General features: G+C 37.2%; 1 protein-coding gene across 4 annotated transcripts; it reads right to left on the bottom strand.

Annotated features, from left to right (window-relative positions):
* Positions 1-440: 440 nt before the first annotated feature.
* LOC114519628 (sodium-independent sulfate anion transporter-like) lies at positions 441-26,724 on the bottom strand. 4 transcript variants are annotated; one of them, XM_028539788.1, is made up of 7 exons: positions 26,401-26,724; positions 24,336-24,492; positions 23,585-23,700; positions 3,742-4,537; positions 3,116-3,404; positions 2,423-2,790; positions 441-1,875 (listed from the first exon to the last, which is right to left on the bottom strand). In XM_028539788.1, the coding sequence occupies exons 3-7, from the start codon at positions 23,659-23,661 to the stop codon at positions 1,561-1,563; spliced, it is 1,845 nt and encodes a 614-aa protein (XP_028395589.1). In that variant the 5' UTR covers positions 23,662-23,700; positions 24,336-24,492; positions 26,401-26,724; the 3' UTR covers positions 441-1,560. The 4 variants fall into 4 exon arrangements, with proteins under 4 accessions (XP_028395589.1, XP_028395590.1, XP_028395592.1 ...); XM_028539789.1 differs by lacking the exon at positions 26,401-26,724 and having other exon boundaries at positions 24,336-24,581; XM_028539791.1 differs by lacking the exons at positions 23,585-23,700; positions 24,336-24,492; positions 26,401-26,724 and adding an exon at positions 12,700-21,889.
* Positions 26,725-27,956: the final 1,232 nt, after the last annotated feature.

The following is a 27,956-nucleotide window of genomic DNA, read 5'->3' as shown; positions in this document are numbered from 1 at the left end:
GATTAACGATGTTAATCCAAGGATTAACAATCCCAATCCTCTAAATGACGTTAAAAGCGCTTAATTAATTAAGTGGGTTTTTGTTCCGTACTTTGGCATTGAACCTGGCCAAAACCCACCACGTTTTAAAAATCACGTGATACAAGCGCTCCTAATGTCAATACATACATTTTATGTTATTTTATTCGCAAATAATCAAAATAAATGAAAACCAAAAATCAAACGAGACGGGCCGAAAGCATCGCAAATAGTTCAACAAAAGGCCCTGTTACACGGTGCAAATTCTTCTTTTGAGAGATGTAAATTTGGCGACTACCAAACTTTTGTCTTTATTACACTGCATAGCGTTTCTTACACTTAACATTTTCAAGACACTCCACTAATTTACATCTCTTAAAAGAAGAACTGCATTGCAAGTTGCAAGAAAAATTGCACCGTGTAACAGGGCCTTAAACGGTAGAGTACAAATGTAAAAATTTCTGTGAAAAAGAATGTTTTTTAAAAGTCTAATTTTTTTGTCTGGACTTGTTAAGTTTGATGGAATACGTGGGTAGTCTTTTTAGTGAATTTTAGCACCGTCTCGCCCGAAATGATATCAGATATGGTCTGGACTTGTTCAATTTTTGTGTTCAATAATTTGTTCTTGTTTTCTCGAACTTTAAAAAGTGACAAAATAAAGCAATCATCGATTGTCGAAATTATCTGCTCAATATATAAATTTACGGAAACTTCAAACGATTCTAGTGAAATAATCCGCAGATTTCTGAGGCGTAATTCTTCCAGACCACATCTAACTCTCTCAACATAACCTAAGTACGTTTTAAATTTAATTTTAAACTATGAAACTAGCTTAGATTTTCCAATTACTTATATAATTGATAAATTTACGGATTTTTAAAATCCAACATTTTAATATTAAACGATGTTTTTCGATGTACCTTCTGTGTTATTTGGCGATTTTTACACCAAGGTTTAGTGGTTAAATTTTTCGATTAGTGTGTATGCATTGGGTGAATTATATCATTATGCAGCTGGTGAAGCTCGCGTGATTTTGACGTCATTCAATGACGTGCGTGGACTGCGTGGGCTCATGTGCGTGGGCTTCACGTGTCAACTTCAACAGCTACAAATTGACATGGATTAGTAAATACCGTGTTAGCTAATACCGACTGTTTTTTCACCAACAACCAACTAAGAATCGTCTATATCTTGAATTATACACAACAATCATCTTTATACCAATCATACTGGTGCGTCAAATATACACCGAAAAACCTGCTGGGTATATGCAAAAAAAATTCACCAAGGGCTACAGAAAAGCAGATTCAGAAATGCTTTCACGAAAAGAAAAAAAATTCCAAAGCAATCGGGAAAAAAACTGACGAAAACTGTTTAAGTCGAGAAACGTTGAAAATTTGATTTGCAATCATGTGTCCACCCAGAATTGAGCAAATCGGATATTGAATAAGAACAGCCTTTTTAGTTACCATATGTTCAACGGTAGCCCTTAGTGTTCCTGTTTATACCCAGTAAGTAGTCACGAGGTGTACGTTATACATACTAGACAGAAGTCATCCAGAATCGTTGCTCATCACAGCACGGAGATTCGATGGAAATGGATTCAGCTTCGCAGGATTTGTACAGGTTTGGGTGTGACTCCAAGTAATCATCATTGAACAGATGCGACTCCACTCCAGCATCGAGGAGCGTGGTCTTCACGTGATGTTGCACGCGGGAAAAGTACACCTTGATATCGTTGTCTTGGAGATCACGAATGATCGTGAGGAAACCTTGCGAGACTGTAAAGTCAACTTCAGACATGTTTGAACAGTCAACGATCACTAACTCTGGTGGGACATCACAAAGTATGGTGACCTGGAAAAAGTATGATCATCGCTTAGCACTTTTACGTTATCTATACTGCATAACTCTAACAGTTGTGACTTCAGAACTTCGCTTCCTAGAGTACCAATACGATCTTCTTACATTAATCGAATATTTCTTCAGAGAAACCTAAACTAAACTGCTCTGAACTGCTCTTTCTAGAGATCTTAGAGGACTCCTTTTTATTATTCGTATGTTTTTACAGAAGCTAACTAACTTTATTTATACTGGTTAGCTCTATCAGTTCTAAACTGTTCTTCCTAGAGGTCCAGTAAGGATCATCTCTTATTGATCCAGTGTTACTACAGGAGGAAACCTAAACTAAACTAACTTTATTTATACTGCATAGCTGTATCAGTTCTAAACTGTTTTTCCTAGAGGTCCAGTAAGGATCATCTCTTATTGATCCAGAATTACCACAGGAGGAAACCTAAACTAAAACTAACTTTAATTGTGCTGAATATCACTATGTGATAAACTATTCTTCCAAGAGATCCAGAAATGGCCTCTGTGTGTAGCGCAAACCGTCCACGCTTACCTCTTCAATTTTCGACATGAGATATTCAATACCAACGTAACTCAGACCGCCGTTTATCCTGATCAGAGTCACCTCCTGTTGTCTTGCTTCAATACGAGGAATGACGAGGCGGTAGATCAACAACAGCAGGGCAGCGAGGATGCCACAAACTATTCCTGTCGCGATATCGTACAGGCACAGACCAAACGTCACGACAAACGGCAGCAAATCGATCTTCTTTGTTCGCCAAATTTTTTTGACAATCTGGTAATCAACCATGTGGATCACCGAGGACAAGATCACAGCACCAAGGGCAGCTTTGGGAATGTACTGGAAGAATGGCGTCAGAACTCCCAAGGCCAGCATCACAAGACCACCCGTAAAAACGCCTGGATTCAAACAAAAACGTGTGTCAGCGATGTTTTACCACAAGCCAAACCAAACAGACGGAAACCTAAACTAAACTTTATTTATATTGGATAGCTCTATCAGTTCTAAACTGTTCTTCCTAGAGGTCCAGTAAGGATAATCTCTTATTGATCCAGTGTTACTACAGCAAGAAACCTAAACTAAACTAACTTTATTTATACCAGATACTTCTACGAGTTCTAAACTGTTCTTTCTAACCACTCTGAAGATCTAAGAGTTCAATAAAGTCAAACAGCCAAAATCGCAGTAATAAAAGCCTGATTTCATAAGTAACTGTGGCCTTACCTCCAAGGGGGGTGGCAACACCGCTGATCGAGTTCACAGCCGTCCTGGAAAAGCTTCCAGTGACAGGATAGGCTGAACAAAAGGCGCCAATGAAATTTGCCAAACCAAGAGCGATCAGTTCCTGGCTGGGGTCGACTTTGTACTTGTTTTTCCTTGCAAAAGCCTTGGCAATAGCGACGCTCTCGAGAAAGCCAATCATTGGCAGCACAATGAGACCTCCTTCGATTTCGGTCAAAATCTGGACTGTGGTAATTGTATTATTACCGTCATGTGATGAGAGTTTTGGAACCTAGAGAATATGAAAGACTTGTTTTAACGTCTGTCCAAACGATCCAATTTTTTCGGATCAATAAAGCTAATGAAATTATTTTTAAGTGAATTAAATCAGTTTAAAGTATTTAATACTTATTATGTAAATAGAGCAAATTTCATATTATGTCATTTTTAAAAACAAACCTAAACATATGCTTTGAGTATCGTTTTTCTAAGATAAATAAAGACTACAAATAAAAACTTTCAAAATCCTTAGAAAACCCGAGAGATTTCGAATTTCGTACAAAATTTAGACTGTGATACCTCCCTTCGTATTTTAAGGTTACTTCTAAAGTCATTATTAGATAACATACCTCAAAAGTTGGCAGGCCCTTCTTGATGCTTCCAGTAAGGGAAAAGTGTCCCCCATCCCCGTGTGTTTCCATCATGAGAGCCAAAAAGGTGGTGAAGAAAACGATGACTGCATTTCGTCCGACAGAGACGAACCATACGATCTTTTTCATGATCCGTTTGCTCTGGGAAGTGTCCCGTTTGTAGAGCTTCGGTGAGCGATTCACTCGCCTCAGGCCCTCGAGGAGGAGAACGCACGCGATCCCGAGAATCACATCCCAGTGATTCGTCTTCACGATGTTGCTAAACGTTTTGTGGAGCCTGGGCACGAGGTTCTTCGGCATTCCCGACATGCCCATGATCCCAGGGAGTTGACCGCAGCCGATGATGATCGCGGCGGACGATGTGAAACCGCTTATGACGGGAATCGGAATAAATCGCACGATGAAACCAAGCGAGAAGAGGCCCATCAAAAGTTGCAAAATTCCGCTAAAGAACGACAGCGCAACTGCGTAATGCGCGTCATTTTCGCGACCATACGTGGCAACCATCAGCGACATGATAGCCGTTGGCCCCAGCGTGACGTCTTTGCTTGATCCAAGGATACAGTAGATAAAACTGCCCATAAAAGCGTTGTATAAACCGTACTGTGGGGGTAGTCCTGCAAGCACCCCGTAGGCCAACCCTTGCGGGATTACCATCAGCCCGACTGTGATGCCCGCAATCAGATCGCATTGCAATGAATTCCAGTTGTAGTTCGGGAGCCATTTTAGGATGGGCAGCCGACTCTTCCAATCCAATGAACAGCGCATTTTTAACCTAAAACAAAGCGAACACGTCTTGGGAGAGGCTCATTTACTTGGTACAGCGGTCAGGTGATGAGCCATAATGCTACCGCTGTCATGAGGGATGGGAAACTCATCTTACATGGAGCGAGTTATCCCGGCTAGGCGAGGTGAAAACTGCATATAATGAAAGACTAATCAGGTTAAGCCTTTGATGTGATGCGCTTTTACCTGGCTTAGCCGGAATAACTCGTTCCATGTAAACATGCATACAAGGCCTTAGACGAGTTTGCCGTCAATATGAATTCGAATATTATTCCGCAAGTACTGTAATGAACAACCACAGAATGTATAAAAAAGTACGATTTTGTTAAAATTTGAATAATTTAAGACTAGTGAACTTTTAACTGTAGTTAAGGACAGAATCGGCCAATCAGAATTGTGTATTTCTGAGTTAACTAGGATTTGACTCTGCAAAAAGAGTTTTATACTACTGGGGCCGGTTGTATGAAAGCCGGATAGCGCTATTCACCGGATGGTGGTTTTTTCAATCGCTTCAAAATCGCCCGTTATTTGCTACAATTTGATTACATATCAGTATTCTTAAATCGAGGATCCTCTTTAATAATTGTTGCTTTCAAGCTAAAATTTTATCGCTTTTCGAGCATTTTTAGAACGGTTGAAAAAATCACTATCCGGTGGATAGCGCTATCCGGCTTTGATAAAACCGGCCCCAGGTCCCTGAAATTATGTTGCTGAACCCATGCATGGTCATGGTTGCGTAACCGATTAAAGCAAGACCTATATTGGCCGCATGCAAGCTAATTACCATACAAATTTTAACAAAAATTTAATTTCAGAAGCTATGGCATTGCGGATACATAAACGCAGTTACCTTTCAAAGTTTCACTACAGTTAGACTTTATTGTAAGATGTGGCTCGCAAAAAAAGGACATTAAACGGCATTTCATATGGTACTTGGGCACCCAAGTGTACGTTATACTCAAAGCTATTGTTACCACAGGAAAAAACCTACTTATTCTTCCAGATAGCTCGGTTCTGACTTCTGAATGCACTGTATATATATATATAGAGTCGAATGATAATTCGGTATTGACTGTTGAAAAACTTCGACTTTATACATTTTTTTGCTGGATAGCTCAATCACTTTTATTGGTGCTTCCACGCACCAAAAAGCTACGGCAAAAAACCCCAAGTTTCAAACCGGAAAATAGATCAGTGTTAATGTTATAATCAACGGGAACTGAACTAATTTAATTGGAACTGGACAACAGGATAATGGCTCCTTCTGTTCTTCCTACTCCTAGATGATCGTCTGTTATCAATCCGGTATTACTACAGGATGAAACTTAAACTAAGTTGGATTTATACTGGATATTATAAACCTATCGCTCCAAATCGACGTCCTTCCTAGGCTAGAGATTTGGTTAGGATCATCTCTTACTAAAGTTATAGAGGATTTATTCTATAGTCTAGACGTCCAACTGTCCAAGTTTGGGGTAAGCCCCGCCGACACTTCATTTATAACATGATTGCTACTTGGCTACGACAGACTATACCTATCTAGTACATTATAACATTTACTATCCATAATCATAATGCTCCCTCGATTCTAACGCTACTCTTTCGATACATAAAAGCTATACGTATACGAAAATTTTACAAAAATACACTGTTGTACTTTTCAAAACAATGTTACCGGCCTGGACAATTAAAGAATACATTGACATTGTCCAGTTCCATTTGCGTCGACACCGCGGAAATTGGTAGACTTAGCCGTAATTCTCAATACTTAGACTTTAAATTCGGCAAGCTAAAAGATTTATAAATACTCAACAAAATATCTCTTGCACAAAAGATTTGAAGCTTGCACACGGCAAAAACAAATCATCTGAAAATGTCTCAAAATGGCCATTTTACGGTGGCAGATGCATACGAAGAGCCTTCAAAAGTTTCCAAAACCGATATTGGAAGAAAAATTGAACTTGTTTTCAACTTATTTGATAGTATTTTCTTTGACAGCAGTTTCTGAATACTAGGATTCAAATGTGAGCAACTGATGAGATATTTGACTTCCAACACCAATTTCTGCGGTGTCATTTGCGTCTATTTACGTACGCACCACAATATAAAATAACATAAACAAAAATACCTAGAAAGTCTCAAAGGATTCTTTGAATCGTTCCTTGGAAGACTTGCATTCGCTCGATCCATATTTCGCACAAGTATCAGATTATTAAACAACGTTAGGTGAAAAGTCGGCGCTTTAGTTATACTGCTGTGTGCTGAAACCGTCTGTTATTATAATGTAAGTGGGTACAAATCAAGATTGCACAGACACGTCAGTCAATGCCGTGACGGAAGAACTACAAGTAGAAAGCCATCGTTCGGCGAAATCTTGACAACTCAGCCGTTCAGATGCAATATCTCTTAGGCTATATCCACCGATTTGGAATTACAAACTTTCACATTAACACTCGTTTCTTTTTGAATTAACACAAGCAGATTGTCTTGAAGGACAACAGAATGACCAGTGCGGAATGTCATTAAGGACATGAATACATTATCGTTGTATTATGTTTGTTCGAGAACTTACGTGTTATTTATAAAGTCGAGATCGATACATTTAGAATGAGCTCACAATTTCTGCACAGAGTCCAAAAGGTTCCGGTTTCATGAAGATTTTCCACGGCAGTAGTTCCATAGTCATAGGCGAGTTTAACTTTTATATTTCAGGGTATAGACTAGGGGAGAACCTTAACTAAAATCCTTATCATTCCTTATCTATCGTTTCACAACAGGTATAAGGTTCGGAATTTCATGTTTATTGTTTAAGATCTAATGTACAAAGACGTTGTTCACATTTCAACAATGAAGACGAAGGCCGTTTCCTGTTATTCTCAAAGTTCGAATCGTTTAACAAGTCATAGACACGAGGAACGAATCGTTTAACGTAGACTTTTGCTATGAGAATCTTTTACTATAAGCAACCGAGTTCATTTGCATTATGGTTTGAAAAAGGCACACAGCACACTTGAATCTATCAAAGACAAACTTCCTTTTTACCGAAGACTTTCTCCCCAAAGACCTTTTTCACAGATATCTGACTTTGAAAATCAAATGATTTGAAGGACTAGTCCTGGACAAGTAAATATCTTTTAAGTCGCCATGTCTAAAGGGGCAGCTTCATGTAGCGAATTAAGTAAAATGTTTCAGATACCTTAGATTCTTTAGTAAAGTAGCAAACAAATTAAGTATTGTACCGAAGTAAAAAGTATATCGATTTCTGATCATTAGTGCCTAACGATATCCGCCGAATTTCTATGCAAAGCTATTGACCATCAGACCATGCAGTTTCCAAGTGAAATATAAATCTTCTTTGTGAAGGAAAGTCGTGGCATTGTTGGAAACATTCGAACGAAAACAATTGGTCGAAAATAAACCGCTTGTCAATTTGTAAGAAAACTGAGCTTGTTCATCTCGTTGTTCGTTGTTTACACCAAGAGAGCTCTCGTCAGTCAAAAAACGTAATAAAAAACTTGTTTGTCTGCACAAGCCGTTTCCATTTTGTAAAAGCAGTGATAAACATGTCTAGAAAAGGAGCGATGTTTAACTTATATCTAAATTGACAAGAAATTCGACTCAGGTCGAGAGCTTAGCCTATATATAAATATATATTGTGTGGGCACCATGGAATTCATGTTTAATAGCTATGCTTAACTTAAAGTTCTGTGCAACACTGATGAGAGATCGTTTTAGGGTAATCCAAATTCATGAACATGTAGTCATGCACTGTACAGGCATGATCTAACCATGTCTAACTCACGCAGGAGCGAGTTCTGTACGACATCAGATCAATCTATATATGGTAACCACACTAAAACATGCTAAACTTAGCAGCGAGTTCCATACAAGTTCAGTTCATTACAGCCGGGAAGTTCGAATTCAAGAACATGTACTATGTGTCTGCTTAATCTAACCATGTTTAACTTAGCAATGTCACGTTCTGTACAACATCACTTTAAGGTTCGGTAACCACTTAACTTTTCGTTGTCAAAAAGTACTCAACTTAACAATGTCACTGATGAGTTCGTGCAACATCAAAGCGCTTAAACATTGGTCACAATGAAAACTTTTACCATCTCTGTACAATGTACATGTCTGTCTTATCTAACCATGTTTTTAACCTAGAAGCGAGCTCTTCAGTTAAAACATCAAGTCACAATATACTAGTTCACATTCAAGAACATGTACTAGCTCTTCATGACCTAACCATGCCTTAACTCAGCAGTCAGTTCTGTACTGAACATCAGATCACAATAACTGAAGCTATTTCACATAGAAAAATCAGGTATACTACCTCTGCATGCCCCACTATAGTTACCCAACACTGAGCGATTCCTGTACAATATCAGAATAATCAGATCACTGTCGACCTCACCTAAGTGTACTAATTCACTTCTACAAATTCTACGTGATTACTAATTTTTACCTCAGCAACGAGTTCTGTACAACATCAGATGACTTTAAGGCAACCGACATATTTGATGGAGACACGCTTAAGTTAGGCTTTAGCAGGGAGTCTTGTACAAAAATCACCGGATCAATTTAAGATCACCCACATGCACTCGTGAAAAAATATATCATTCTATTTCCATCCACGTAATATAACCGTCTTCAACTGTATAACATCAGATTACTTTGAGGTGCCTCGCTTTCAAAGTCAAGAAGATGTACTACCGCGGTAAATCACAACAGCATGATAGTATTAGACGCCAGTATCTATGAAAATTCCTCAACGGCAATTAAAAAGTCATGTTCCCATTGTCATTCGATCCTTATTCATACAAACTCAAACAATGACCTTCGATGTGCATTCGTCCCATGGTGCGATGTTAAATTTAACCTTATGAACAAGATATATTTATAGCACTAAAATTTTCGCCAGTGCCAGTGGCAAAAGCATTTATCTTTGAATGCTTTACTAAACGCCGAATGCGGAATGTTTTCAATTACTTTCGAGTTCGAACTTTGCTCTTTTGTAACAAAAGATGACGTGAATAGTTGGTGTTTAGGCCCGTCTTAAAGCCTCTTATGGACGAGCAAGTTTTCTATGACAAGTTTTTATGTGACAAGTTATAATTGTTCGTCTGTACGCCAAACTTTGATAATTTTTTCTATGACAAGCACACTTGTTCACAAAGTTGGGCATACAGACGAACAATTAAAACTTGTCACATAAAAACTTGTCATGGAAAACTTGCTCGTCTGTAAGAGGCTGAAACGTCACAAATCAATCTCGTTTCCCGAATGATAGACATGCGTTAACAATGCAAAAACTGTAAAAGAAGCATTGCAACTCGTTAGCCATTGCTTTTAGCGTATATGACACACGATATACGAAACAGGTTTAGCACTATCAATACCCATGAAAACCGTACGAAAATTCTAAGATTCTAAAGAACTCACTAATCCTAAGAACTCGCTTGATGGCTTTAAAAGGCTGTTTTCAAGAACGGACGGAAATTTGTGAACATTTTGAGGGCACTTTTAGAATTTTAACGATAGCGCTTTGGCTCCATTTTCAACAATTCCACGTCACACATGCAAATTTTCAAGTAGAATTCTTCGAGACATTTGGAGATTTTCCTTAGTGGTGATATACGAAATTATTAGACCAATGAATCTTAAAAATCTGAAAGATTTGTTGGAATCGGGAAAATTGCGATAACAAAAGCATTGACTGATTCGGCTTGAGCTAAGATGAGCTTGCCTTATAGGCTTTGATTCATATTTATAACGAAATACAACTAAAAATCCGTTTTATGCAGTTAGACTTCCGTGAACCAAAGCGCGTCCTTTATAACACGCATGTAACGATAATATTTCTGTACGTAAATCATAAATTGCCGGTTGTTATATCAGAAGGATGTGGTTTGCAAGATCCGAAAAAATTATCTCCACATGGACAAGTACTTTTTCCTGCCAAGTCAGACTGATGATTTTGCCTGCCAAGTCAGGCAGTGATTTTGCGAATGATATATTTCATAACTATTAAATACTATTTATTAAATAGTAATGAGTTCTGAAATGGCCGCATACCAGTTGTATTTTGACTGAATTGAATGGGATTGAGTATTTCGTTAAAAATATAGCGGTGAAACTATATTTTTCGTGCTGGGCGGATGTAAATAACGATATACTTGAATGCAGAGTTCGTGAAACACTCTAAAATACGCCCTAAGATGTTAAAAAGCTTAAATATTTAATTAAAACTATTGCCAGAATTTATTCGCTTGTCGATTTGTCAACATTGTTGCAAGTTGGATATTTGAACAATGCAAATGTATAAAGTTGATGATTTATCAATTGAATTTCTAAATGGAACGGGCAGCTTGCTTGATGCCAAAGACAAAGGCAATGATTTTGCCCTTTTGCGATGGTCAAAAAGAATACACAAAATGAAATTGGAAGTTAATTTACTGCGGTGAAATTTGACCCTGTGCCTGTGGGATGAAATAGAATCGCACACAACAACACAACTTACAAGATATGCAACTCAGCCGACTCTGCTTAGAATCAAGTGCAATTTTGTTTGATTTGTCAGTGGTCCCAATAAGTGATACGATAAAAGATTATAAACTTAAAAACAGGAAAGAATAATTTTACTTTGTAACACAAACAGTTTACATAATTATAGACGCCCACTGTGAGAGGAAAACATAATCTCCGGATTCAGTTTTGACTATATCCTGATGCGTTTTTTTTTTGTGTAACGAAAACACAGAACCCGTGCTCCATTTCATTAAGTGTTGTGCGGTTTACAATGATTTGTGTTTAATAGTTCTGGCATAAAGTGTGCATCTAAAATCGATGTTTGATCAAAAAAAATGTGTCATCGGAAACTATTTTATCACATGACGTCAGTAAACATAGTAGGAAATATGAATAATAGAATATATATTTAAAAATAACAATGTATTCGCAAATACAAGCAAATTATAAAACGTTCCAAAAAAATACAATAAAATTGGCGGCCATGTTTGATATTTTTTTTCCTTTTCATTGACAGAAGAATGCTTCCTGTTCGATGAAATTAATCTTTATTTTAGGCAATGAGTACTCTCTTAAAAGTTCAAAACATTTTGTTTTGTCCATCGAAATGACCTTAGACATTTCGGTTTGCGACATTCAAAACTGGTAATCAATTTAAGACTGAAACGTCTTTATTCCATTGCTCATTGACGAAGGGATGGGGATTTTTGGTTATGAACAGGTACCTTAATTAACTCGCCTACATATTACCACAAAAATGGCAAATTTCCAGCTTCGCACAGACTTATAATTACGATTTCAGGCCTGTTCAGATTTCCTACCGGAAAATTTGTGTCCTATCCAACCTGGGCGCCTCGTTGTATTACAGACTTGGCGAGAAAACGCTTTCGATATACACGATCAAATTCGCAATGATTTTGTATTATATACGAAGCATCCCAATAGTTTATTATGGAATCAGAACAATTTATGCTAAATCGCACGCCTTTAAAACTAAGCGCTTTATATAATATCATACTTTCATGCAATGATCGGAATACTTCTTCCTAATCGCGAAAAAATCCTGATAACTTCATCGCAGTACTAAGCAGGCCCCTCCCTCTCACATACCCACCAGGAGAATCGCGCGCTTCAAATCGAATAGCACCATTCGGACTATAAATAAACATGATAGACGCAAGAAAAATTCTACAAAATTTAGGCGATTTAACGATTCTCTTCCCAATCGGTCTTCGACGCTGTGATGCGCAGCGATTCGCGCTGTGAACTACATGCTTGCGACATTTTTGGGCGTAACGCGGACTGTTGTGTCATAACACGGGGTTTTTTTAAGTCGAGGAATATACCCTAACAATCATCAATTAGAACGCGGATTAGAAGTAATTATCCGCATCTACTTAGCCATAAGTGGATAACTTTGCCAAAACGCGCTTCGAGTAAAAAGTGAATTTGAGAGAGTTTTGAAAACTTGTGCGTGCGATATTTGCGATCTCCCTTATTTCCGATTGATTGCGAAGGGTTTATGCGCGGTTGGCAATTGACCATACACACGCCAATAAAGCGGTGACAATCTAATCTAAAGAGTAAATCAATTTTAAACACACATCCCAATTGGCCTACCTTGAGTTCTGTAAACGGTTCGATTCTCTGGGAGTTCTTGTGTCGTTTCACGATCGCTTCCAAAAATTCTCGTCGAAGTCAAGATCTATGGCTTCCACCATTCGTATCGAACTAACACAGTGTGTTGTTCGGAGCTGGTGTATAAAAGAATGGATGCACCCTACTGTGACCAATTTATGACGCAAAGACAAACGAACCAATTAGAGGTAAGAGAAAACAGCCTACATCAGAGCTTGGTGTAGGAAATTGGGTACTGTCAATGGAAAACACATTCAGATTGATGTGAGATTTCTCAGCCTTTCGTCAGGCAATTAAACGTTATAGCGACACGTAATATTTACGCGTAATCCACTGAGATGCTCCAAACCTTGCCTGAAAACGATCCTATTAATCTTAACCACTAGCTAAAATGCTTAACGTTGGCTTGCCTACATTCGTCAGGCGAATAGACCACGCATCTTTGCAGGTTTTGTGAGCCAATTGTGAGTGCAGTTGTTGCTATGTTTACCAATTATTTATCGCAAACTTCCTGACTTATTTGCGAAGATTGTTTCAAATTTCAGGTTTTCGTGATTTGGGCGCTCGCACGAGCGACACATCAAAGTAGATTCTAACGTGCCGATAAAATACAGTAAGCCTGGGATATTTTGACGGAAACGCGCCGAAAATCTAAATAATACAGTTGGGAAGACAAAATAATCGATCGAAACATCGCTGAAATTCCCAATTTTTTACAAAAGAAAGTCGTGTCATGAAAATAATGAAATTTGCAATAATTGTACAGATTTGAGCCGTGGATTTTGTAAAATCGCTGAATATTTTAATAAAATACACAATTATCGCATCTCCAAACATTAGCCTCTAATTAGCATATTCAGCGCACAAACGGAGACGGTGTTGGTCGAATATGTCAATATTGCAACACGCTGTTTTTAAAGAATGCATATTTGTCTAAGACATGATCTGAATTTGGTCATTGGAATTTGGAAATGCATATAAACGATAAAAAATCGCTATGGCGTAAAGTTTATTTATCCTGTGATATCAAAACAACACAGCCGTGCGAAGCTGACAGATAATGGCTACGAAGTCATAACCGAAACTTTGAGCTTGTTTTGTAGCATAAATCGTTACGATGTAGTCAAAATTCAAATTTGATTTCGCTCATCAATCATTTAGTTTATTTGATAACAAGATGGAAATTCTATCCACACGTTGGCGTCATCTATCAATCGAAATTCGTATATCGCGATGATTGTTTTTGTAAGACGTTTATATTTACAGATGGAATGTTTTATTTCTTATGCAAGATAAATTCGCGAGCGTAGACAGTGTTCCTGAGCCGTCTAGACACGATGCTAAGGCAAACGTGTTATTATGGGGAAAAAGCGCAGTTGATACGGTTTTAACATAAGTACGTATGAGTGCATGTCTGCCTTCATGCTCGTGTTTCGCGTGGGTTACCCTACGGCAGCTCTATCTAAGGGATGCTTCTCTCAAAAACTGTCTGTGTGCACACGTACACTTTATGAATTATGAAAGCACCGAGGTTATCTTCCTTTAATTAAAAAAGCGATAAAGCAATTGGTCCATGAATGCGTTTGTAACTTTGTCGAATAGTTCTTTTAGCCTCATGCAGTTACTCCACTGTCCCATAATTACCTACCAGAGGTAATTTATAGTTTTGCATATTTCGCGTAACACATTTGACCTTTGAGCAGACGAAAGATGTACACCTTGCATAGTAGGTTGCTTTCAACTTTGAAATTCATAGTAATCCGTATGACTATGAAAGATGTTTAGGCAACGGTGACAAATTCGTTGTTGGAAGCGAGATTTGAACTCACGTTTTCGGGTATTTAGTTGATTAGTTCACAACTCTACCAATCGAGTTATTGCGTCATTTCTCGTACGCATGGAGAAGTTAAAAACAGTAAACAAGTTAAACTGTTTGTTGCAAGTGTTGTTGTGACATGGTCAAAGCCGACCTTATCCAGTTTTCTACTTGATGTGATGCTTGTATTTTTCGAGTGTTTTTTCAAAGAAAGTCCGTGCTGACGGCATTATTACCTTTCTAATTTTTTTCACACGAAAACGTGCGTACAAGCAAACCAGGCAGTAAAAAACAACACAGTCGTGCGGACAAACATCGATTGGGCGGGAAATGACACAAGGAACGAAGCACAACTAGTCTAGTTACACACACTCGTATCCGATTTCGACACTCAAAGCAGCCTTTTTTCAGGTGTGAACTTGCAGCTAATTATACCTTTATTAGCCACATGCTAGTAAAACGATGTGAAAAAAAAGCAAAAGTTCGTCAGGGCAGATCAGATAGGATTGAAAATACGATTCATCAAAACGTATCGAATTGTGTAGGCAGCAATTATAGACATCCGAGGACAATGGTGAATGATATAACAAAAGCCGAAGTTCGAATTGCACTAAATAACACAATTCCTTTCCCCGCCTCGACATCGGGCGGCGTACCAAAGTTGCGCGAGCTATGATCTGGCCGCATTAGCATATTTTGCGCTTCTATGCTGCGGACACAAAATTTCACAAACATGAAAACCCATGACATTTGCATCAACTAAACTCCGTAATTTCAATATGTTTGATCTCGTTTTATTTAATTAAAGGATTAATACTCCAACCGACCAATGCTCTTGTGAGCCGATGTCTATTATACACCCACTACGTGAGGTTTTGCTGAAAACTTTTCATGATATTAAATATCTTACGGCTCTACTGCACGGTTCTTTCAATAACTTTACTTACGATAACAATCTCGTTTCGTTTTCAACAGAGAACTCAAACATAAGCCTCTGAAGGGGTGCTCGCTTTTTAGTACACGCCGACAAAACACGTCACTGCAATAAGAATAAATTAAAAAACTACACGCAATTAATAGCATGCAAACGTAAACGAACGATGGTGCCAAAAGACCAAAATCCGGCTTAATGGCTTTAAACATGTAAACAAATCAACAAGGATTGAGAAATGGAAAGTATGCCAAGATATTTGATATCTTCTGTAAGATAAAAATGCGTTAATAAAACTAACCGAAGCTTAATCTGTCTTTCGTGACGTCAGGCGCTGAGTATATATGCAACATCTAATTTTGAAACATCCCGTAGAGGAAGATTTTAGCTAGAGCAATGGATGTCTCGTGTTTGTCAGCAAATCTCGATGAATTAAAATGAATTAAGCACCCTTAGTTAAATTGTATTATTTTCCTGAAGAGTTAGTCAATCAACATATATTAAATGTTCAACTTTTTGCAAGCTATATTAAACATCTTAATCTACAGGGTGCGTTTTGTAGCTAGGGTAACCCTTGGTTATAATAGGCATTGAAATAAAAAAGTTTACAAGGACTGGTGCTTCAGTTTTGAAGACATTGTAACTCTATACGCTTAGTTAAAAAATTAGTAAAAATTGTAAGGAATATCTATATCACACAAATGACACAATATTAATGACCAAATATCGTAAGTATTTGTCTCAGTAAATATCTCTAAATGGCTATATATATTGTGTTTGTAAAATAATTCTGTTGTGTTATATTGCAACAATTTTAGCGTCAATTTCAAAGAGAAAGAACATTTACCGAAATAAATACGGAAATAAAGAGTTACAAATTATGACCAGTTTAAAAGTCATACTTTTTCTGTAAGTATGAAACGGACGCGTTTTTATACATCCTCTTTATGAATCAAGTTCCTTTGGAAGTTTGACTCAACTTAGATCTATCAATACGTTTAATGAGGTCAGAGGTTGAACTAAGACAAGCTAAAGTTTTTTTAAACCCTGGTTTTTCAGCGACTGGTGTAAGGGAATCCCTGGCATTGAGATGAACGGAAGAGGTTGTTACCCCGGGGCAAAAAGCACCCAACTTGGCAACTTCTAAGTCGGTCGAGGCACAAATAAGTGAGAAAACAATTAATCTATATATACGAAGTGAAACTGAGATTTTGAAAACACACGCCGCGAAAATATGATCGATTGATTAATCGTAATAACAGAACATTCACATGCTGACAGTCAGTAACATTGTAAGCCGACATTAATATTGTAAGCTCACATTATAAGCTGTAGTGGTATTGCATGAAATAAATATGATTATAAAAGCTTTGCACAAGTAATACTACATATGGCAATTAGTAGCTAATAAATCCGTTTTTTCGTCCACTTCCTTGATTTATCTTAATAACTCGTTGCGACTTGAAATTTTATCGTGTTATGTACGCACAGTGTGAAACAGGCCACAACGATTTCAGTTGAACCAGCGAATAGTATAAGCTATCTAGCGTAGGCATTGTATTTAGTGGTTCACAGGTCAGAAGCTATATTGGCCAAGGCTTGCAAAAATTCTCCGGAATCAGTTGTTAGTCAGACAGGGAAGTCGTTCCTATAATTCATTTCATAATATGAATTTTAAAATAGTCCGAACGATAAGTCGTTAATCACGTTTTAAGTTCCTTAAAATATTTTCAGTCATCGACACTTAGTCTAACACGCAAATTTACAATCGATATACTTGGCCATGGGCCCATGGCATAGGAGATGGATATTTCGAAGAAACACAATCGATTCGACATAGAGTTATGAATAATAACCTATAGTTTGCCATTTTAAAACTGAGTAAATTCGCTTAGCACAGACCATGCATGCAGCCATACTGAAGCGGGGTATAAGGTTTTCATCCAGTGAAAATGCTATTGTGTTGCAATTGATTACTTGATTTAACTCAAGGAACGAGAAGAGAAGTCAATTGCTCAGCAGCTAGAACTGCACGAAAATCACACGGTGGTCGCAAAGTGTCTCAATTCCCAACGCACGAAATACAAGGTGTCAAACACACCCCAAAATTCGCTTGGACCAAGAAACGAAAGACCACAATAATTGGAAGCGATTCAAGAGAGAAATAACTTAAATAAGATGTATACAACTAACAAATTCCATTTTCAGAACGCCGTACATCCACATAAAACTATAAAAGGAGCTCGAGTTCTTACAACAAAGTCGCAAAATGTAGCAAGATTTTCATGTGATCATTGAATTAAGTATGTGTTTTTCGTGAGGCGGGTCAGTATATAAACATACAAGTTCTAAATCAACCGTGGGGCGAGGTGACATGAAGACAGTTTAAAATCAACTTTAACACCTTTGTAAAACACCAGCAAAGACGGTGTAGCACCAGCTGTAGCAAAGACTAGCAAGCAAACCCATGACAACAACACCTGAATGTAAACAAAAGGGAAACTTTTCAAAACACAAATTGTCAAGTATCCTGAACTGAAGTGACTCTCACGAGACAACTAAAACCAATTATATGAATGAACGAGAACCAATATATGTTCGCTTATATAATATTTCACAGCTGTTTTGTTACCTTCAGCAGAGTATATGACATAATACTCATTGTTGACATTTGACATGGGTAAAAAAAAGTATAGTGTCAGTGAGTATAGTGGTATTTAGAAGCAACTAGAAGTAGAATCGTCCATTTTTGGAAAAGTTGCACCGCCCGCATGAATTCGTTTTAACTTAGTCGGTTAGTCTGATATTCACACATCGTTTACAAGGCTGTAAACCGATTATAGCTATCTTAGTCCTAACTCAGCCTATATCACATGAAAATCTACTATAAGCCAATAACATCACATACCACTACCTTCCGATATACTGAGGAAGGAAATATCTTCATAGTCGACAGAACATTCACAGACGGGTCACGATTCAAAGCAAACACGTATTGACCCAGAAAAAAAAGCTGGAATTTCAAAGCAAACTTGTATATATATTCTCAAAATAACCAGGGAAAATGCAGCGTTTTCGAACGTAACTGAAATATACAAACGAACTTCTAAATTATACAGAGGAACTTCTGGGCATTTTGAAAAATGGTCCCTCAAGAAAGTAAACTTTGGAGATGCTTCATACAGTCAGTTGTTTAGGACATTCGTTTGATGATTAAGTATTCCATATATGCATGGCCAAGCCCTCACACGTACCAAAACCTGATTTAGCTATCTCAATATTATATTTCGGACATTTCAACTGCTTGTCATAAGTCATTTAATTGTCTAAGGAATGACTTCCTCAATGCCAGTTTCTCAACACCGTAAAAGCTAATAATGCTATTACCATGTAATTAAAACGATGAAAAAATGAGTTGAGCCCAAGCCCAAGGGCAGTTGGTACCATAGCTTCTGTCTGATGAGATCGGAATAACTGAGATTCAAACGTAGACAAACCAAAGTTATCTGAACTGATAAGTGTTAACTGTCCTTGATTCTAAATGATCCAATACTGGGGCTCAGCTTTAAATCACTATCCAGCCGCTTTTGCGGTCTGAGAGACTTGCACAAATAAAGCTAAACAAATTGACCAAATGCAAAGCTCGATTCGTTACCAGTTATCGACCATTTCTGGCTTTGCAAATGAAAATTACTGCAGTTGTCGTTCGAAACAAGAACTGCGCTACTTTTGCAACAATTCACAACTGATTCAAAGTTATCCTTCAAGGCTAAACTGTGCCCATTCGAGGCGGTATTACAATCCAGAAGGCAGAAGGGCTATATATATACTATGTCCATGATCAGGCAAAAGCGATCAAAGTAGCTATATTGACTTGCAATGCATGAGCTGGAGAGTTTAATTACATAAAGATTAAAGCATCGATCGAGTCAACTCTTTGTTATAAAGTAATGTGCAGTATTTTACACACTTTGTCTTTGTTCATGCATGTAGTATTGATGATGCAACTCGGAAAGAGGAATGTATCAAGTATTCAAAAGTTTAAAACATTTCGTCTTCAAAAATATCCAATACGAACGATATTCTAAGTAAGAACTAAGGACTTTGTATGTCGTAATAGTTTTTCCCCTGCTTCGAAATAATTTGTGATGAAATATCACGGACAAGCCGGTAATTTTCACTGCCCTGAAGGACAATACAGTGACAGTGTAAGAATGAATATTGCTTATGAAGAATAGGGCAAGGTCGACCGGTAGGTATGAGCGGTGTGCACTTCGCAGTAATGATTAATTTATTATATTGTTGTTTTGCAAGCAATATTATTAGCTTATATGACGAATGTTCCGGAATTCATCAACGCTTGGTTTGGGAATTACGTGGCAAGTTCGTATTAAAACCGATTCTGCAAGAACACCAAATTTACTCCTTCAAGAATGAGGTCTCGCTCGAAAGATTCATTTCACAGAATCTTTTTGTGGTTTAATTCACCAAAATGTGTAAAATTTTCCCGGTGCTATTTTGAAAAATTACCAATCTAGCTATCTGGAGTTCTATTCCAATCAACACTTGTCGACCTATGTTCTCAGTTATTCCCAAAAATGGAAGTTAATTTTTTCGTCGACTGAATTTTGATAGGATGAAAGACAGTTAAGACACAGACAGTTCGTCAACATGCTATAGTTTTGATCAAATACCTGCGATTATTTCAGAGACGGTGGTCATCTTCTCATTTTTATATATTTTATATTAAACTGCATATGTATTTTCATCGAAGACAAAGATAAAAAATTTTGCTTCGGGCTGGATATCGGTTGGTTTAAAGTGATGTCAAGGTCGCTCAATATTCTTTAAACATCAAACATGGCCGACAGGAAATCAAGGCTTACTTCCTAGTTGAAATACAAGATAAATCCTGCTGCGAAGCGCAAGCAAAGTTAATTTGCTTTATTATAAACCTCATTTGATTTGTTGATGTTTGTGCGAAGCGATAGCATACTTCGTGAAGGATGTAATAGATTTTTTCGTAGTTTGAAGTAGGCCTAATGAAAAGCAGATGAAATATGAGAAATATCCATATTTGTACACCATGCATGACAACCGTGAATATTCCAAAACATTTATACATTGCATCAGAAAGTTCTTTATTTCTGTTTTGCGACATGCAGAATAACAATATTGATCTTTGTGTTCGAGAGTCACTGGAGTGATATTGGAATGATGAAAGATGATCTCTTGGAAGAAAACTAAAAGTTCAAAACTGTAATTTACTTTTTTTTCTTGTTCTTCCAGTTGATCAACAAGGTTATAGCAAAATAGCAAAGTAAAAATCAAGAGATTATCCGCACTAGAACCCTAGGAAGATCAATTAAGAGCTGATAAAGCTATTCAGTATATACTAAACTTGGCGTTTAGTTTAGGTTTCCTGATACCACCAGATCAATAAAAGTAAAGAAAGTTTAGAACTTAGCTATAGAGCTGTCCAGTATAACGAGAACGAGTTAGGTTCAGTTTCGTCCTGTGGTATAAAAATACACTAGATCAATCAATGAAGAGATTATCCTTACCAGGCCTCTTCGATGTAAACTAATTTGGACATCCAAAATAGATTTATACACAAACACAATGCATGCAGAAGCGATAATGTCTTTTCAACCCTATACCAATAAGGAAAAATTAAGACATCTAAACCGCTATTTACCTATAGGAAATGTCATTAAATCTTAGTTCAGGAAATATTACAAAAAGCGGAAAGTCGTGAACAGATGAAAGATTTATGAACAATGTTCCTGCCAACTTACAAATGATATTTAAGTACTAAATTTGTAATTTTATAGTTATGATAGTTCTTAACCTAATCCAAGACTCGATTATCTTGTACTTTTTTTGACAGATTCTCAATAAACATCTCTTCAAAAATTCTAGTACTTTTAGCTCATGCTAAGACGTGTTTTCGAGAAGGTTCTCAGTTGCACTTGTCATTCTTGGCAACCAACCAAAACTTTGTAACAAAATAGTCTTTCAATCCCCTAGCTGCTAAACTCTGAAATCATTCTTTCGAATCAAAAGGCAGAAACGCATTTCAACGCTGAACACAATGCAAGAATGGAGATGAGTCACTTTTCAGGCAGATTTTGCTGAATTCATCTTGTATAGACCGGTGGTAAAGTAAGGATATTGTTGAATGATTCTAGAAAAGCAGGTTATGTCGATGATTGATTCGATAAAGCCTGTTTTCACAAGAGCAAACATAGTTGACTTACACAAGCATTCCGCTTTTAACACAAGCAACATGACAGGGCATACGAAGGCTTTTAAATTTTTTTTTCGCTCATGTGCATGGCTTAACAAGGTCCAAGGGAATCCGAGCAAAATTTGAGAACCAAAGAATGAATTCTGAAGTTTTCTTTAGCTCCCAGAAAGAGAGTCAACAGAAGAGGTATGTATGGTCAGGAAACTGGGCTAAAGTTATGCTTCTGCTTATATTTATTCCAACTTATGCAAGGTAAAGACTTCATTTTTTTAATAATGAAATGAACACTCTCGTTGAGTTATGACTGAAGCCGCATTGTTGAAGTCGTTTAATTAAAACAAGCAAAGTTTCAAAGAATTTTAGCACCCCAAATCCGTTTCATCATCAAAACTGATCATCAAATAATCCTGACTCATTAAAGACGCTTTAAGTTGACCGGGTTCCATAATTATGTCTGTATTGATTTGCAAGTCATTTCAAATTAAAAACAGTTTTATACACCGAAATTTGATTGACAATAAAAACGTCTGAGTTTCTCGTCGATGAAAGTAGTTTTACGTAAGCAAATTCCTGATTTTAATAAACAAAGGATCTTTTTATGAATAAATGTCAACACGTTAAAGCTATTTACTAGCTAGTTCTAAACAATTTTCCCTCGTTAACAACAGACATGTCTTAATATAGATATTACTGCAAGAGAGAGCGGGAAGCTTTGCTGAAATACAAATGTCCCATGGGACAACCATGTGTGTGCTTCATCCTAACCTCGCACCCATGCTCAATGCTCTACTCTTATTCCAACAGATGAGGGCCTGGATTCTAGTTGGTTATTATTGGTTGTTGTTGTTACTGTAACATGTTTTTGGTGTAGAAATTAAACAGTATTTCAGCAGGAAGATAAAGGTTTAAAGCAATAGAAAAGCAGTTACCACTTGGTCGAAAAAACGGCTGATTAAATTATCGACCAGGGGCCGGTTGTTCGAAAGGCGTTTAGCTTAAACGGTGGATAAGTCAAAAATAGAAAATCAAATTATCTATTTATTGAACAACTGAGCTGAAATATTTCGATGTAAATAGTTTAATTGTCAATGGAAGTACATATTAAATGCATAAGATACAGGTCCAGTCATTCACAAGATGTATGAGAGTATTTCTAAACTTTGGCTTATCCACCGTTTAAGCTAAACGCCTTTAGAACAACTGGCCCCAGTATCTTTGTAGCTTTTTATATTTATCAGTTTGACTAAACTCTTAAAATTTCTACTGATCGACCTGACCAAATGGATGCAGTGTTAAGAATTTCTGCTCATAACTATACTAAGAGCTATCGGTTATGGGGAACTTTTACTGTAAGATATCTTATGCTGAATTGCCCACAAATCTTTCTGAGTTACGGCGATCCAATCATCCAGATCTGTTTTGATTGTGCCGTACGAGGTGCACTAATTTAGTAAACTGCCCATAGTTGTTTATATTTATTTGTGGTGGATTTGGAACCCCGATAGGACGATAACAACGAAAAATGCATCTGCGACTGTGTGCGTTGATGCTGTTCTGCACCAAAGCCTGCCTCGTTATAAAACTAAATGCTCCTAGATTCATCGCTATATAAACTTTGTCACTAAATATATCGGTCAAATACGAAAACTTTCAGGGCGCCTACAACACTGAAACTCTGGCACCGGTGAATAATACCGGTGAAATTTAATTCAAATATACTTAAACTTTCGTAGGTGCGAGTTTTCAAACTTATAGAGTTATAGTCTGTATTTACGTCTACTGTTTTAAACAAACAAAGCTGAATGCAAGCATCTTGAAAAAAACCCTGCAGGCACATACAGGTTATATTACACAACATTTTAACCCTTACCTCAAACAGCAATAAGATATCGAACTGATATTTGTCTTTTGAAGATTCCGGCAAAGGTGCTTTTCAAGAGTGTTCATAAATCTCCGACAAGTGGATTTTCAACAGTTTATATCCAGCTAATATGAAGATAAACAACGCGTTTCTGCGGGTGCCGTGAATATGTTTACGGCTAGTAAAACTCCAGGTACTGAGTGCCTATTCGGCAAAAAATCGACCGCAAAACATGTGGAATTGCATGCATCGCTTGAAGAAGACGCGTCATGTAGCACAAGAAATTTAAATCATCGTTCAAACAAAGCTAAACAAGGAAGAACGCCGGTATTTACTATTCAGGACACGCCATTCGGCGGTTCATAGCTGTTTCTAGCCATTTTCACACACAGATTGTACTCAATGTTTTCTCAGTCAAAATATTCTTTTGAGAATGTTCCGTCTTAGAATGAATGCGCTTTACGACCGAAATTGGAATGAACGATTTCAACAATTTCCACCACAGACAAAATCTTGTTTGAGGCAAAAAAAAGTGAAATTCAAAACCACAGCTAGAAAGAGCATATTAAAATGAATAGAATTGTAAAGTTTGATAGCGAAATGTTTCGAAATTGGAAAAATATTGCCACGCGAAGTCGACAGATTTGTATGCGGATTTTGACATCTGGATTTTGTTCTACTTAATAAATAGATAAATAAATTGATAAATATTTAGCCTATAGCCTGGAATAATCAGTATTAAAAATGCTCTTGTACTTACGTTTCATGAAATCATGCATTTCCTCTTAAACTTTTTGTCATCATGTTTAGACTACTTCTACATCAGTACATCTATACGAATTTGCACCTGGTCGACGCAACTGGCCGAAAGAACAGAATTTATCCGCTCAAAATGAAAAGCCAAAGCCAAAACTCGTCTATTAGGAATAAAAATGAACAAAATGAGTCAGTAAAAGACAGAATGAGTACAAACTTTTAAGCTACTTTTTCTGGCGAAGGCGATGGAATAATCGTTGCACTGCAAATTAAAAAATCCATCTATTTAGTTTCACTTGACACGCCAACGCAAAACCAATCAGGTTTCAATTTATTTTAAATAGAAAGCCGACATGCGCGAAATTAATGTAACAAATCAGTCCCATGGCCATGTGGTTTTATTGGACGTTAATTAAAAGTCTAGCATTGCAAATGAACTAGACATTGACCAGATTCTTACTACAGGGACCGCTTGTTCAAAAGCCGGTTAACCTAACTCGGGTGAAATAAATTCTTTACTTCTCTCTAATCTCTAAGCAATTTTTTTATCACTTGTTTACAAAGTTGAATATCTTTTTTCGTAAACATTTTCTGCACCGATAGAAGTAATATTTTCCAAAGTTTTCCAACTAACAGTGGTTCAGAAGCACATAAACTAAAACACTGTATTAAAATTGGTTAGCGCTAAACAAGCTTTGAAAAACTGGCTCCAGACGGGTAATAGGCCTGGTCGTTTGGCAAAGGAAATTAGTTCGTTCGATAATGGGGCAATTACAATGGGTGTGAGCCTCGACAGGGGAGGGGGGATTTAAGGGGTAAAGGAAGGGTGAGTTCCTCCCCTCCGCCGCCCGCCCTTTACCCCTTAACTCTCCCCTCTCGAGCCTGGGTGTTGATGGTAAATAGCTGTTGCTGAGGGCACCGCTACGGCAGCCTTTGCAAATCTTTTTTTGAATTTCACCAACGTGCCTCCGAATGAAATGCTGGCTGTGATCCGGCATTACGAGATCTGATGTGCCCGTTTTTAGTTTCATAAAAACTACAGTTTCACCCCATTTGAACCTTTAAATACTCAGGGGCTGTTTACATGAGCCCGGTTACCCGAGATTCAACGAAGCGTGAGAGGACTTTGAGCTATTGAAATGGCACCAAACAAGCACATGCTATTGTTGTGGTGATTATACGACTGCCAGGATCATGTTATCTGCTCCGGCATTTCAATACCTCAAAACCATCTCACGCTCCGTTGAATCTCGGGTAACCGGGTTCATGTAAACAGCTCCCCAGTCTGTTGTTGTGAGGTGCACAATGCACAAATGATATTAGATTTAATGGACTAATAAAACTCAGATCCCAGATAAACGCCCTACGGTCTTGGGAAATATGTGAAATCATTCCAAGTAAATCCTAAATACACGTATTTAATTCTTGAGATTGGTTAGGTTTAGTTAGGTTTATGGTCGATTAGGTTTCACCCTAATCTGAAGTCTAACCCAGTAACCCTATTCCTAATCTAATCTCAAGGGTTAAGTTGGCGTATTTAGGATTTACTGAACATGGAAATATTACCCGAAATGGTGCTGTATAATTTAAAACCGAATTCTGAAAAAACACCGTGTTTTAAAATTATTGATAAAGCAATATTAATTAGAGCTTTTCAGCTTGTATGTAAATTAACCCATTTCAAATCACAAGGTCTGAGATGGTCAATTTTTATTGGCTATTCCATGGTCACAACATCTGAAATGGGTATAATTTGCATGCAAGCTGAACGGTCTATTGGTTAATTAATTGCTTCGCTGTCCATATACGTTGCAAGTGAGCAGACTAATAAACATCCGTCAAAAGTGAATTTGATGTTGTACCACTACAAATACAATACTGCAACCTTTGAGGAACCATCCGATAACTCTATCAGATTAACCAATATATAACGAGCGCAACGCAATAGATTAACCATAATATTTAGAACTTGAGATTTATCAATGCAAACACAGGAACTTTGAGTCTTTGACAGTGTACACTGAGCCTAAGGGAGGCAGTTTTAATATAAACTAGTGACAAAAATGTACCTTGATTATTCGAGTTGTTCCCAGCGTTCTTCATGTTTAAACCAGCCAAGACACCGCTATTGTAAACCATGACAACATAAGATAGATCACCGCTTAGTTCAGGGTAATTGTTTTGCCCAAATATAAGTATATTTGACTGTCGACCACAAAGCTGTCATCTTGAATTATAATCTGAGGCTTGGCGTAACGTTTTGTCGAAGATAAAGCGAATACAGAAATCATATGTCATGATAAGACTACGACTACGTTGATAAACAGGCGAAGTTATACCAGAGGAAAAGTTTTAGATCTGGCTTAGTTTTAACAGACTAGCAATGTTAATAGACTAGCTGAAAAATTAGGCTGAAAATGCATTAATTCTCTCAAAAATACACAGAAAACAATAAGCCAATACAAAGAAAAGGCCATTGTAATCTGTTTTACCTAATTATCCGGTTGGAATACCCTGGAGAAAGAGAGTAGATGACGGACCTTGTTTGAACACTTTTTATTTATCAAACGAAACCTATTTACGACGTAGGCTAAGGACAGGGTTGGTAGATACTGAATATTAAAATTAGCCGAAGGCGAAGTATTGATTACTTATGTTAATAATATTTGGCCAATTTGTATAGGTAATAGCATGGTTTCGAGTGTAATTTGGATATAACATGCACGAGTGAGTTTTTCAATAACTTCAAAATAGCACAAATCCGAAGGACGAGTGCTATTGAGGTTTGAGGTCTTTGAAAAACTCACGAGGATTAACTGCACTGAAATCAACCAATCACAGTCAAGTAATACTTTTACATGCTGTACAGGGTGTCTCAAAAAAACGCAACCACTTAAATATGCAAGAATATTAAAATACAGCTCTAAAGTGCACCTCTGGGAATTGAAAATGGCTCTTAAATCTTAATCCTTCATTTACAATGCTAAAAGCCATTTTAGCTTAACTATGGTGCAAACCCGAACAATATTAATATTCTTGCATTTTTTTTGAGACACCCTGTAGAACCCTGAATCCCGGTCAAAACAATTACTCTCAAATGGTTTGGAAATTCGGAAAACATTCAGGGGATGGTTGTATAAAAGACTAGTTAACTTTTAACTGTAGTTACTAGTTAAGGACAGAATTGGCCAATCAGAGTTGTGTGTTTCTGAGTTAACTAGTCTAGGATTTAACTATGTAAAGTGTAGTTAAAGAGTTTTATACAACCAGCCCTAGTAAGAGGTTTGATCTTGTTAAAACAGTTTCTTCTTGCAAAAATTAGCAACCATAATAATATAATGAACATACCTATCTTGTTTTCTCAAATAGCATAAAAACCATCTTGCTGTTGGTGAACATGTAGGGACACCCCTTTTCAATGAAAAATAAATTTAACCCCCCTCCATACCATATCCAAATTAATAACAACCCTTACCTTGCATAATTATCTAAGTATCAAACTGGGGGTGAACTACAGATTATATCCACTTCCCTTGTAATTCTAGTCTGCATGGTGAAAATTTTCATTCAACATATTACACTTTTAACACAAAACATGAACTTTTACATACAAGTTACAAACTAA

Source organism: Dendronephthya gigantea, unplaced genomic scaffold (genome assembly GCF_004324835.1).
Source record: "Dendronephthya gigantea isolate DGI-Jeju-01 unplaced genomic scaffold, DenGig_1.0 000013F, whole genome shotgun sequence".
Classification (NCBI taxonomy): domain Eukaryota; kingdom Metazoa; phylum Cnidaria; class Anthozoa; order Malacalcyonacea; family Nephtheidae; genus Dendronephthya; species Dendronephthya gigantea.
The sequence above is the reverse complement of the archived record's forward strand: the minus strand, read 5'-3'. Positions and strand labels throughout refer to the sequence as shown.